Raw genomic sequence first — 13,483 nt, 5'->3', positions numbered from 1 at the left:
GTATTTTGTAAATGTACAGTATGAAATGTGCATGCAGTCGGACCTCTTTTATCCACACATCCAAATAACAGAAGACCCGTAACTACGAAGAAAAAAAAATGCCATGGTCGTTGTTCTCCACTCTCTGATGTTGTTCGGGGGCATTTTAGCAGTCCTTGTGCCCCTCTCGGTATGCAAAACATCCGGTGAAAATGGACGTTTTATTGGGGTTTTAGAGCAGTTTATTAGAAGGCTTTATCATTGAACAAAGCTCAACCGCACCAATTCGTGCTGGGTTTCATGGCCAAACAGGACCAAAATAAATCAATAAATCACAAATTGCTCTCCCAAAAGCCAAACATGTTTATATTAATGAATGAATAGCTTAAGTGTATTCATTCAAAATTGACCTCAAAAATGTTAATTTAAGGTAACAAAGTGCTTCAACGAAAACCCAGATCAGAGAACTAAGGAGATACAGACATCCAATATCCCAAATGTGAAAGCGAGACTACTGGTTTTTCCTAACGATCGAACCTCGTGAAAACAAACAAACAAACAACTTCCTTCAAATTCCCTGTTTTCCTTCCTGAAAGTCACTGTAATGCCCATCTTTTTTCCCTGTGTTCCCCGCCCCATCCCTCTCCCTTCCACAGATCTCCTAACGTCTGTTCCCCACTGTTTTGTGCTTCTATCTCCTGCCCCTCTTGCTCCCTTTGTTACATGTTTTGCATATTCACTCTTATACGAGCCTCGACATTGTATACAAATAAAATAATAATAATAAAAATCAAAAACTTGGGTTCCAGTTCTGATCCAGTTCGGGTTTTTGCATCAGTTCTTACATATTTATTAGTATCTGTGTTGGGCGAGTCCAGATATTCGGGGAATGATTGGGGGGGGGGCGTTATTTTACACATTTAGTAATATAACTAGACGACCCGTGAACCCATTGGGTTCCCGTTGTGACAGCGGTTGATGAAAAAAAATCATTTCAAGAAAAGAAAAAAAAAAAAGATAGCTCCAGCGAACTATACCGCTGAGGTTGTTTGCATCAATCAAATTCTCCCGAAGAGTACTTGACTGAATCGGAAATTGATTTTTTTTAAATAATTTTTTTCGTTGCCCGATTTGAACGAAACTTGATACTGCACACCGCAAGCGAATGGTAAGGTGGTCCTAAAAATTTTGCGCTATCGTGTACCATTTTTGCTGTATTTCGGGAACATACATATACATACATACATACATTAATACATGATGAGAGTTTTAGTAATATATAGATGTACACAAATTCTCCATTGTAGTAACTAAACCATGGTGTATGGCTTTCAGGAGCCAGGGGAGGTGGGTGGTTGCTGGGGTGGAGGGAGGGGGGGTGGTGTTAGTTATAAAAACATCCCAAAGCATCTCACACTGACACATGGACTAACCTCCATGAGCGTCTCACGGAGATCAGGGCGCTTCTCAATGGTGCCACCATGCTCCTTCAGCAGAGTGCAGAGAAATAAACTCAAATTCTGAATGAAGTTCTGCTCGTCGTCCTTGCCTGACGCATATGCAATGCGGATGTTTGTACTCAGAGGCAACATCTATAGGGAAGTAGAAACAAACAAAAATTCATGAGGCAACAGGCATAACACGTTTATGATCAATTGTTTTACAGTGAGCATTACGTCAGCGATTGTCAAAAAATAACAATCATTATCGACCAAGTTAAAACGAAAAACAAAGAGCTGTATTGATCAAAAACAATTACTCAATCAGTCTTCCAAGTTTTTTAAAAGGTGTTTTTCACAGGACGTTACTTCTTCATTCAAAACAATGTGAGCGATCTACAATGAAACAATAAGATTGGCGCCTGGATGGCAGAATTCTGCAATAGTTTAGCAGAAATGGTACTATTTATATATTCAACAAATAAATTGCAGGGATTATCAATTTATCATCCCATTGAAGGGACCCACAAGTTATAAATAATGGCTCACAAGAAAAAAAAACAAAGAAACCCTCCTTCACAACAGAATGTGTGTCTCAACTACTTTGTGCCAAGTGATTACGAGAAGAATCTCATGGAAGATGCAATATTTCCTTGTTGGAAATGAAGACAAGTTCGTAGTGATTTTGGCCTCAACCCAGCTGTAATTCTCTGGAAAGAAGAGCCAAACGTGAATGAACTGCATGTTCCATTCAGAGATCTCTCACTTGTAGAGCCCACCAGTCCAACTAAACATCTTTGAAATATAATCGAGGCTGTCCGTCTGAACCACCACAGACTTTTGTGCAGAATCGTCACAGATAATTATAAGCATCATTGTGAAAGCAAATCAAAGCTCTTATTTACAATCTGGGGTCATTTTGGCATGAAACTGACAAATCAGTGTCATCACTGACACCCTGATACAAAATAGGAATTATTGCACCACCTCACAACTGGGAAGGCAATGACAAACCACCCAGCATAACCTTAACTTGAACCCTTGCCCAAGAACAGCTTCACCAACACTCTCTAATGAGTAAAGTGATGATGATGATGATGATGATAATGGATGATGATTCCTGTATTTCGAGCGACATGTCCGAGTTTGATCTTTAAAAACGTTGCATTGTAACACAAATGACTTTTGATTTATGAAATTGTAAAATGCTGAAATGATTATCTGATTTTCCACAAGTCTTTTAAAATAATTTTGATAAAATAAGGCAAATAAATATTTGTTTCTTTTCTCAGTAATTTATCTTATCACGGTTTGCTTTCATGACTATTTAGGAAAACTTTTGATGGGATAATCGATTTAATTTTATGTTGACTGTACGAGGTGTTCATAAAGTCATTGTGAAACTTTGAAAACCGATGATGAACACATGAGAGAAAAACTATAAACTGTGCATGAAAGCGTAATTTATCAAGTTTTTACACAATCATTTTTAGCCTTCAACATAACCACCATCTTTCATAATATATTGTTCAATTCGATTTTCCAACTTGTTGAAAACATTCTCCAGTAGCTGTGGAATAATTTAATGAACTGCGTGTGATCGTATCCCGAAGTTTATCCAAAGAATGTGGTTTGGATGAGCAAACAACAGTTTTATGTAGTCCCGTTAAATGTAGTCCAATGGGGACAGGTCAGACGAATGAGGTGGGAAGACATCATTCAAGAACCGTCGTACATTCTAAGCAGATGGGCAGGGAGCCGGGTCTTACTGGTAAAAGGTGATACATGAAATATTTAATCATCGTAGTTTGGAAACCAAATGCGGTAATTGACTTTATCATTGATGTAGAAGTTCTCCAATCAGAAAATATGAACTCATCAAGAAACCCAGGGGAATTGTGGATTTAACAACAGCAACTAAAGCCAAGTTATTTATTTATTCGTATGTAACCTGTGGCTGCTTGGCTGCATAGTTTTCTGTGGGCACAGATGTGCCGCTGATGAAATCCATAATGTGCGCCTGTTACCAGTATGCTGGTACTCAAAACCTCGGAAGGATGACAGGCTGAGTCAACCCACCTGGTGTTGATTTAATGTTGTAACAAGGGCTTGAACTAAAGACCCTAAAATGTTAAGCCAGCCACCTTAGCCGTAAAGCCAGCTAAGTTGATGAGCTAAGTCGATGGCGCACCATCACAAATTCCCATGCTTACCACCTTAAGCAAAGTTGAAAGATGGCAAAAAGTTCCACCAGGAACGACCCAATATCTAATTTTGAGTTAAAAAAAAAGTTTTTCCCATTTTGACCTCTGGGACCCAAAGACCCCACACCCGCTGCCGTGGTGGCCGAATACAAAAAAAAAAATCCTCATATATTTCATGCGTCCCCCAATGTTGACTACATATACAAAGTTTAATTAAAATGTTGCATTCGATGGTATTGGCAGGGCCAAAAATGAAACTGCTCTTGCACCTTCTTGCCATGTGATGAGATCATAACTGCCAGGTTTGATGAATTGCTGCATAACAGTTTAGGAGGAAGTAGCGTGACTGACAGACAGACAAAGTGAATTATAATATCCCCCAATTTTTCAAAAAGCATGGGGATATAATAACAACAACATTAGTATCAACAAAACTTTATGAATTATGCTTTCATATGCTACTTACAGTACGTTTCTATCATGTGTACATCAAAAGTTCTAAAAGTTCAAAGTTGCACAATAACTTAATCGACAGTTGACACACTGTGGAACCAATTTTTAGAATTGTTGAAGTCAGTCAATCCGATAATCTTTATTCAGAGACAAGTCAAAATGACATGTTTTATTGATAAACAAACTGCATGAGGATCATTTTTTAATGCATGTTTAAACATGTTGCACGAGCACATGAAAAGCAAACACTTCTGTATTGAATACGGAGGATCGTGTTGAGGTGTTTCCAACACCATGAGAGGAGAGACGTATATTATGGCAGTTGGAAGCATCGGTTTCTTCATTCTTCGTCACAAAGTTATACATAATTTCCATCAGTGCTTTGCTCAATCATGAACACAGACTCTTGTACAGGAATGAGTGGCTAGATGCAAAATGGAGGATTAAAAACAAACAAACAAACAAACAAAAAAAAGAAGAGCAACAACCTGGTTGATTTACAAAACGTTCTCGTCCTCAAGCCATATACACCAGATGTGTTTGTAAGTTACCGTTTTGAGCTGCAGCATGGTGAGACTGAACAACGTGATGAACTGCTCCTCATATTGAACGACTGTCAGGCCAGCGATCTCAGTCAAGCACTTCAGAGTGAGGTTCCGGAACATCGGGACATTCAAGAACTGCCAGAAATGGAATGAAAGCGAAGCAAACAAACAATTAAAAAAGTCCATTGCAATTAAAACTAGAAGGGCACTCAGTGGAGCCCATACCTCCGCCAGGCTGATTCGTTTACATTTTGTATCCCACTGATGGGCCGGATCTGGATTCGGACAGGAATGAAAATTTTATGAGCTTGTTCTTATCACCAAACCAACTCATCAACAAGTTTCGTCCAAATCCGTCTAACATTTTGAAATATCGTGATATATATATATATATATATATATATATATATATATATATATATATATATATATATATATATATATATATATATATATATATGTATGTACATATTGTTACGAATTTGGGAATTCGATTGCACACAACATTCAGGTTCCTTTAGTCAGATATGCCGATAAGTGCATGTTCCCGAAATAGTTCACCTTCTATTGTTTAATGGGCAGAAATCGATTAGATGTGCTGTGATTTAATTTAATAGTTAAAGCGATCCCAACACAATGGAGACGCCCTCCCCCTCTTCGCAAAGAGGAAGAAGAACCCTCCCGTCCTGAATCACGGGACGTAAACAACTCCCTCCCACCCGCGGTTGTGCAGGCACGGGGGGATGAGTCACGCCGGGAGCGGGGAATGGTGGAGGAGAATAAGGAAGAGATCCTCAGTTGGTTCGGGTTGGTTGTTCAGTAGAGCTTCGGCTTCTGCTTGGCTCGGGTTAGGGTTGAGGCTTTTAGTAAGCTTTTTGCTTCAGCTTGGCTTTTAGCAGGCCTTCGGGTTCTGCTTGGGTCGGTTCGCTTTTTCGGCTCTGGCTTGGTTCGTCGAAGAGAGAGGCTTTGTTCATCGGACGAGAGTTGAGCTGGTTGCTCGGCTCGGAGTTCTTGGTTCGTGGAGCTCTTTGTTCTCCGCTTGGTTCCCGGCTTGGTGGGACTCATCGGCCTCATCTTGGAGGTGGTTCTTCGAGATGGCGACACATCGACGGGAAGGATCGGCGCCTCGTCTCACCAGCACGTGTTCGGAAGCACGAGAGGATTCGCTGGAGCTCGGGAAGGATTGCGGCTCATGGCGATTGGATCCAGCTCGCTCTCGCTGGAGCCCGGGTCTGAACAGCTTGAAGACCACACGAGGTGGAGAGGTTCGAGATAGGTTCTGGGTTTCAGCTCATCTGTCCTCCGAGTTGGAGTCCGTTATTAAAGGCATCAGTCACCATTTTTTGGGTGTGTGTGCGTACGTGTGTCCGTGGGCCCGTCTAATAAGTAGGAAACTGTTAAGTGCCTGTGTCGTATTTGCTTCACATTGGAATAGAACTCTGCTGTAGGATTTTTTGCTCGTGTCTTTTTCCCCATCCCCCCATTCATTGCATTGCCTGTGTTCAAATAAATGTCCCCATTGTTAAATGTCACCCGCTCGTTGCGTCCCTTCCTCTCATTGACTGCCATGGAGCGTTCGGAATGATAGCTGGTTTTTAACACCGATAAGATAATCGGGTCTGACGGGACTTGGCGATATATAACCGCTCGGCAATCGCATACGAAACGAGCTGCGTAAAGCGGCTCGTTTTCGTGCAGGTCCCGTTGAGGTGGAGACCCCCGGCATTTCTGTCTGTGCGAATAATTAGGTATATCGATAATTCGGCGATTGACCCTGTCGCGCGTGGACAGAAGAGTTGGCTGATCTCTGGTGTTATAAAAACACCCGTAGCTGGGTTTGGACGTTGATCGGGAAGCTGCGACTAGGTTTGCCCGTCCGGTGGGCGCACGGCCACGTTAGCGAAAAGCGGTCGTTTGCACACCAAGCGGGTGGGAAACCACAACAATATATATATATATATATATATATATATATATATATATATATATATATATATATATATATATATATATATATATATATATATATATATATCACGATATTTCAAAATGTTAGACGGATTTGGCCGAAACTTACAAACGCATAATAAACTATATATATATATATATATATATATATATATATATATATATATATATATATATATATATATATATATATATATATATATATATATATATATATATATATATATATATATATATATATATTGTTACGAATCTACACCGCCCAGCGTGCGAACGACCGCTTTTACCAATGGCGTCCGTCTCGCCCACCGGACGGACAATTCAGTCGTGACTTTCGGGAACAACACCAGAAACCAGTCAGGGGTGGGTTTTTAATCCCACCACGGCCCAGTCCGTATTCTACTCACGCGAAATAGGGTCAATCGCCGAATATCGATATACCTAAGTACCCACGTGGGTAACCTACCGAGGGACCATACCTCGGTGAAGGCCTGCATGGACACGAACCGCTTAAGCGGTCCATTCCGTTCTGGGATAACCGAGCAGGTATTATCGCCAGACCTCGTTGGACCCGATTCTATGATCGGTATTCAAAAAACCAACTTGTATTCCGAAAGCAAGATAGCAGTTTAATTTGGGGAAAAAAGACACGACGAACGGGTTAACATTCACACAAGCACATTTATTATTTTCCACACGTATACTGTCATGCAGGTATGGAATCAATAAAAGCAAAAGGTGCGACGACCATCTATAAGCAATTATGTACAGTCAATTAACAGGTTTTACTTACAAGACACGGCGCCACAACATGCATTCGAAAGCAAAACCCCAGGAAAAAGACCACCCCCATAGACAAGGGAGTCAGACTGGGCCCGTGGGCCTTTATAACGTGAAGCCGTGTAGACCGCAGAGGCTCCGCGAGGCCGCGCAGATTACCTTCCTCGCTGGGCGACTAACGACGCTCCTTCCCCACGGCAGCTAGCGTAACGTAACATATACATATACATATACATACACATACACATATATATTACATATTGTTATGGGAATTCACCACGTTCGGGGTGCGGACGACCTTTCGAGCCAAATCGCGGTCATACGCCCACCGAAGGCCGCAATCCAGTCGTGACTTTCCGGATCAACGCCGAAATCCAGTCACGGATGCCTTAGCGCATCATAAACCAGCCAATTATTCTGTCCACGCGCTACAGGGTCGATCGCCGAATTATCGATGTACCAAATTATTCGCGCAGACAGAAATACCGGGAGTTTATAACTCGACGGGACCTGCACGAAAACGAGCTGCTTAGGCGGCTCGTTCCATATGCGAAGCCGAGCGGTTATAAATCGCCAAATTCCGTCGGACCAAATGATCACTTTTATCGGCCTTAATAGCCAGTTAATATCCCGAGCGCACCATGGCAGTCAATGGAGAAAGTGACGCAACGAGCGGGTTGACATTCAAATAATGGGTTATTTATTTTTACACGAAAGCAGTCAATGAACGGGGATAGGGGACAAGACACGAACAAAAGCCTACAGCCAGTTGCTATTTCATTTACAGCACGCACTTAACAATTCTACTTAAAGACAACGCCCGACAGACTTCCACACAAAACCCAAGAAAGAAAAGACACAGGCTCGTAAGCCTTTAATATTCCTCAGAGCCGGGATGACCGCAGGGGCTCTGAGAGGCCAGGCTGGTTACCTTGCCGCCCTGGTGGCAACTCGATGGGTTTTTGTTCGGCGACCCTCGGTATCTGTCTGTTCCACCTGGGGCGTCGCAAAACGTGCCAATCGCTTGAGCAGCTTGGCGGGCGGCCCTCCTTGGTCGCTTAGCCTTCCCCGCGGCCTGGTCGATCGGGCCTGGCTGACGACGCTTCAGAGGAGCGAACGGGCCTTGCTCTTTTAGGACCCGCTCACTCCTCAGCGTCGCTCGACCGACTCAGGGCCGTCTGCTCGGACCGTGACGTAGCTTGGTCGTCTCCGGCTGTCGACGCGCTCCGTCTCCGGCTGTCGACGCGCTCCGTCTCCGGCTGTCGACGCGCTCCGTCTCCGGCTGTCGCCGCGCTCCGTCTCCGGCTGTCGCCGCGCTCCGTCTCCGGCTGTCGACGCGCTCCGTCTCCGGCTGTCGACGCGCTCCGTCTCCGGCTGTCGACGCGCTCCGTCTCCGGCTGTCGACGCGCTCCGTCTCCGGCTGTCGACGCGCTCCGTCTCCGGCTGTCGACGCGCTCCGTCTCCGGCTGTCGACGCGCTCCGTCTCCGGCTGTCGACGCGCTCCGTCTCCGGCTGTCGACGCGCTCCGTCTCCGGCTGTCGACGCGCTCCGTCTCCGGCTGTCGACGCGCTCCGTCTCCGGCTGTCGACGCGCTCCGTCTCCGGCTGTCGACGCGCTCCGTCTCCGGCTGTCGACGCGCTCCGTCTCCGGCTGTCGACGCGCTCCGTCTCCGGCTGTCGACGCGCTCCGTCTCCGGCTGTCGACGCGCTCCGTCTCCGGCTGTCGACGCGCTCCGTCTCCGGCTGTCGACGCGCTCCGTCTCCGGCTGTCGACGCGCTCCGTCTCCGGCTGTCGACGCGCTCCGTCTCCGGTTGTCGACGCGCTCCGTCTCCGGCTGTCGACGCGCTCCGTCTCCGGCTGTCGACGCGCTCCGTCTCCGGCTGTCGACGCGCTCCGTCTCCGGCTGTCGACGCGCTCCGTCTCCGGCTGTCGACGCGCTCCGTCTCCGGCTGTCGACGCGCTCCGTCTCCGGCTGTCGACGCGCTCCGTCTCCGGCTGTCGACGCGCTCCGTCTCCGGCTGTCGACGCGCTCCGTCTCCGGCTGTCGACGCGCTCCGTCTCCGGCTGTCGACGCGCTCCGTCTCCGGCTGTCGACGCGCTCCGTCTCCGGCTGTCGACGCGCTCCGTCTCCGGCTGTCGACGCGCTCCGTCTCCGGCTGTCGACGCGCTCCGTCTCCGGCTGTCGACGCGCTCCGTCTCCGGCTGTCGACGCGCTCCGTCTCCGGCTGTCGCCGCGCTCCGTCTCCGGCTGTCGACGCGCTCCGTCTCCGGCTGTCGACGCGCTCCGTCTCCGGCTGTCGACGCGCTCCGTCTCCGGCTGTCGACGCGCTCCGTCTCCGGCTGTCGACGCGCTCCGTCTCCGGCTGTCGACGCGCTCCGTCTCCGGCTGTCGACGCGCTCCGTCTCCGGCTGTCGACGCGCTCCGTCTCCGGCTGTCGACGCGCTCCGTCTCCGGCTGTCGACGCGCTCCGTCTCCGGCTGTCGACGCGCTCCGTCTCCGGCTGTCGACGCGCTCCGTCTCCGGCTGTCGACGCGCTCCGTCTCCGGCTGTCGACGCGCTCCGTCTCCGGCTGTCGACGCGCTCCGTCTCCGGCTGTCGACGCGCTCCGTCTCCGGCTGTCGACGCGCTCCGTCTCCGGCTGTCGACGCGCTCCGTCTCCGGCTGTCGACGCGCTCCGTCTCCGGCTGTCGACGCGCTCCGTCTCCGGCTGTCGACGCGCTCCGTCTCCGGCTGTCGACGCGCTCCGTCTCCGGCTGTCGACGCGCTCCGTCTCCGGCTGTCGACGCGCTCCGTCTCCGGCTGTCGACGCGCTCCGTCTCCGGCTGTCGACGCGCTCCGTCTCCGGCTGTCGACGCGCTCCGTCTCCGGCTGTCGACGCGCTCCGTCTCCGGCTGTCGACGCGCTCCGTCTCCGGCTGTCGACGCGCTCCGTCTCCGGCTGTCGACGCGCTCCGTCTCCGGCTGTCGACGCGCTCCGTCTCCGGCTGTCGACGCGCTCCGTCTCCGGCTGTCGACGCGCTCCGTCTCCGGCTGTCGACGCGCTCCGTCTCCGGCTGTCGACGCGCTCCGTCTCCGGCTGTCGACGCGCTCCGTCTCCGGCTGTCGACGCGCTCCGTCTCCGGCTGTCGACGCGCTCCGTCTCCGGCTGTCGACGCGCTCCGTCTCCGGCTGTCGACGCGCTCCGTCTCCGGCTGTCGACGCGCTCCGTCTCCGGCTGTCGACGCGCTCCGTCTCCGGCTGTCGACGCGCTCCGTCTCCGGCTGTCGACGCGCTCCGTCTCCGGCTGTCGACGCGCTCCGTCTCCGGCTGTCGACGCGCTCCGTCTCCGGCTGTCGACGCGCTCCGTCTCCGGCTGTCGACGCGCTCCGTCTCCGGCTGTCGACGCGCTCCGTCTCCGGCTGTCGACGCGCTCCGTCTCCGGCTGTCGACGCGCTCCGTCTCCGGCTGTCGACGCGCTCCGTCTCCGGCTGTCGACGCGCTCCGTCTCCGGCTGTCGACGCGCTCCGTCTCCGGCTGTCGACGCGCTCCGTCTCCGGCTGTCGACGCGCTCCGTCTCCGGCTGTCGACGCGCTCCGTCTCCGGCTGTCGACGCGCTCCGTCTCCGGCTGTCGACGCGCTCCGTCTCCGGCTGTCGACGCGCTCCGTCTCCGGCTGTCGACGCGCTCCGTCTCCGGCTGTCGACGCGCTCCGTCTCCGGCTGTCGACGCGCTCCGTCTCCGGCTGTCGACGCGCTCCGTCTCCGGCTGTCGACGCGCTCCGTCTCCGGCTGTCGACGCGCTCCGTCTCCGGCTGTCGACGCGCTCCGTCTCCGGCTGTCGACGCGCTCCGTCTCCGGCTGTCGACGCGCTCCGTCTCCGGCTGTCGACGCGCTCCGTCTCCGGCTGTCGACGCGCTCCGTCTCCGGCTGTCGACGCGCTCCGTCTCCGGCTGTCGACGCGCTCCGTCTCCGGCTGTCGACGCGCTCCGTCTCCGGCTGTCGACGCGCTCCGTCTCCGGCTGTCGACGCGCTCCGTCTCCGGCTGTCGACGCGCTCCGTCTCCGGCTGTCGACGCGCTCCGTCTCCGGCTGTCGACGCGCTCCGTCTCCGGCTGTCGACGCGCTCCGTCTCCGGCTGTCGACGCGCTCCGTCTCCGGCTGTCGACGCGCTCCGTCTCCGGCTGTCGACGCGCTCCGTCTCCGGCTGTCGACGCGCTCCGTCTCCGGCTGTCGACGCGCTCCGTCTCCGGCTGTCGACGCGCTCCGTCTCCGGCTGTCGACGCGCTCCGTCTCCGGCTGTCGACGCGCTCCGTCTCCGGCTGTCGACGCGCTCCGTCTCCGGCTGTCGACGCGCTCCGTCTCCGGCTGTCGACGCGCTCCGTCTCCGGCTGTCGACGCGCTCCGTCTCCGGCTGTCGACGCGCTCCGTCTCCGGCTGTCGACGCGCTCCGTCTCCGGCTGTCGACGCGCTCCGTCTCCGGCTGTCGACGCGCTCCGTCTCCGGCTGTCGACGCGCTCCGTCTCCGGCTGTCGACGCGCTCCGTCTCCGGCTGTCGACGCGCTCCGTCTCCGGCTGTCGACGCGCTCCGTCTCCGGCTGTCGACGCGCTCCGTCTCCGGCTGTCGACGCGCTCCGTCTCCGGCTGTCGACGCGCTCCGTCTCCGGCTGTCGACGCGCTCCGTCTCCGGCTGTCGACGCGCTCCGTCTCCGGCTGTCGACGCGCTCCGTCTCCGGCTGTCGACGCGCTCCGTCTCCGGCTGTCGACGCGCTCCGTCTCCGGCTGTCGACGCGCTCCGTCTCCGGCTGTCGACGCGCTCCGTCTCCGGCTGTCGACGCGCTCCGTCTCCGGCTGTCGACGCGCTCCGTCTCCGGCTGTCGACGCGCTCCGTCTCCGGCTGTCGACGCGCTCCGTCTCCGGCTGACGACTCTTCACTGACGACTGCCCCTGGCGACTTCTCCCGTCTCCAACGACCCAGCCCAACTGCCCCCCGACTGACTTCTCGGCGTTCCAGCACGGTTTGTTATCGGGCCCGGGGGTGCCCGCTCCCCCACCTCTCACCCGAGGTTCGGCCCCGCCCCCTTTTCACCTTCGACCCTTCACCGCCGGCTGGCTCCGCCCCCCTCACTACTTATTGGACAGTTCCTTTCTTGGCAGAGGCCGTTCTGATCCACTTATGCAAATCAGCCGCTTTCACGGCTGAATGCACACGGACACTGGAATGTGGCTTTCCTGTTGCGCCGCGAGTTCGTAACAAAGGCATTTTTCCGCTGTTTGCTGAGGAGGGCGCTGTGTTGTGGAGATTGACATGGTTGTAGACTCTGTGGCGTTGTGGTGGGGATGGCGTGGTTGTGGCGATGATGTGGTTGTAGAGTTTGTTTAAAATAAAAGATAGCAAAGAATAACGGCTAACTCAAAGATACACAGCCCGGCACACGAACAATGCTTGTTATACATTGGTGGGGAAATCTAACCTGGAACACACACTTATCGAAATAACTGATCTTCAGGGAACCTGAATGGTGTTCTGTGAATTTCCACCACCGTAGCAATATATATATATATATATATATATATATATATATATATATATATATATATATATATATATATATATATATATATATATATATATATATATATATATATATACAGATATACATATATATATTTTTTCATATATATACAGGGGCTGCAAAAGTAGGTATACAGTAATGATACACTGGTATACTCCTTACTGTATACCTACTTTTGCAGCCCCCTGGATATACATATACAGTGGGGGGAACAAGTATTTGATACACTGCCGATTTTGCAGGTTTTCCCACTTACAAAGCACGTAGAGGTTTGAAATTTTTATCATAGGTACACTTCAACTGTGAAAGACGGAATCTAAAACAAAAATCCTGAAAATCACATTGTTTGATTTTTAAATAATTAATTTGCATTTTATTGCATGAAATAAGTATTTGATCACCCACCAACCAGTAAGAATTCCGGCTCTCACAGACCTGTTAGTTTTGTCTTTAAGAAGCCCTCCCATTCTCCACTCATAACCTGAATTAACTCGTTATCTGCCTAAAAGACAGCTGTCCACACTCAATCAATCAGATTCCAACCTCTCCACAATGGGCAAGACTAG

The 13,483-nt window shown here is 51.0% G+C and overlaps 1 protein-coding gene across 2 annotated transcripts in view; it reads right to left on the bottom strand.

The window, feature by feature from the left end:
- The window catches only part of XPO1 (exportin 1), a 133,289-nt gene that overhangs the window by 61,454 nt on the left and 58,352 nt on the right, over positions 1–13,483 (bottom strand). For both annotated transcript variants that reach the window (XM_085890382.1, XM_085890381.1), the window contains exons 10-11: positions 4,627–4,755; positions 1,413–1,571 (exon numbers count right to left, since the gene is read on the bottom strand). In XM_085890382.1, coding sequence (XP_085746508.1) covers positions 1,413–1,571; positions 4,627–4,755 — 288 coding nt within the window. The remainder of the gene's footprint in view (positions 1–1,412; positions 1,572–4,626; positions 4,756–13,483) is intronic.

The sequence above is a fragment of the Eptatretus burgeri genome, chromosome 7 (assembly GCF_056783735.1).
Source record: "Eptatretus burgeri isolate ZD-2024b chromosome 7, Ebu_testis_v1, whole genome shotgun sequence".
Classification (NCBI taxonomy): domain Eukaryota; kingdom Metazoa; phylum Chordata; class Myxini; order Myxiniformes; family Myxinidae; genus Eptatretus; species Eptatretus burgeri.
Note: the sequence above shows the minus strand (reverse complement) of the source record. Positions and strands in the feature narration are given on the sequence as shown.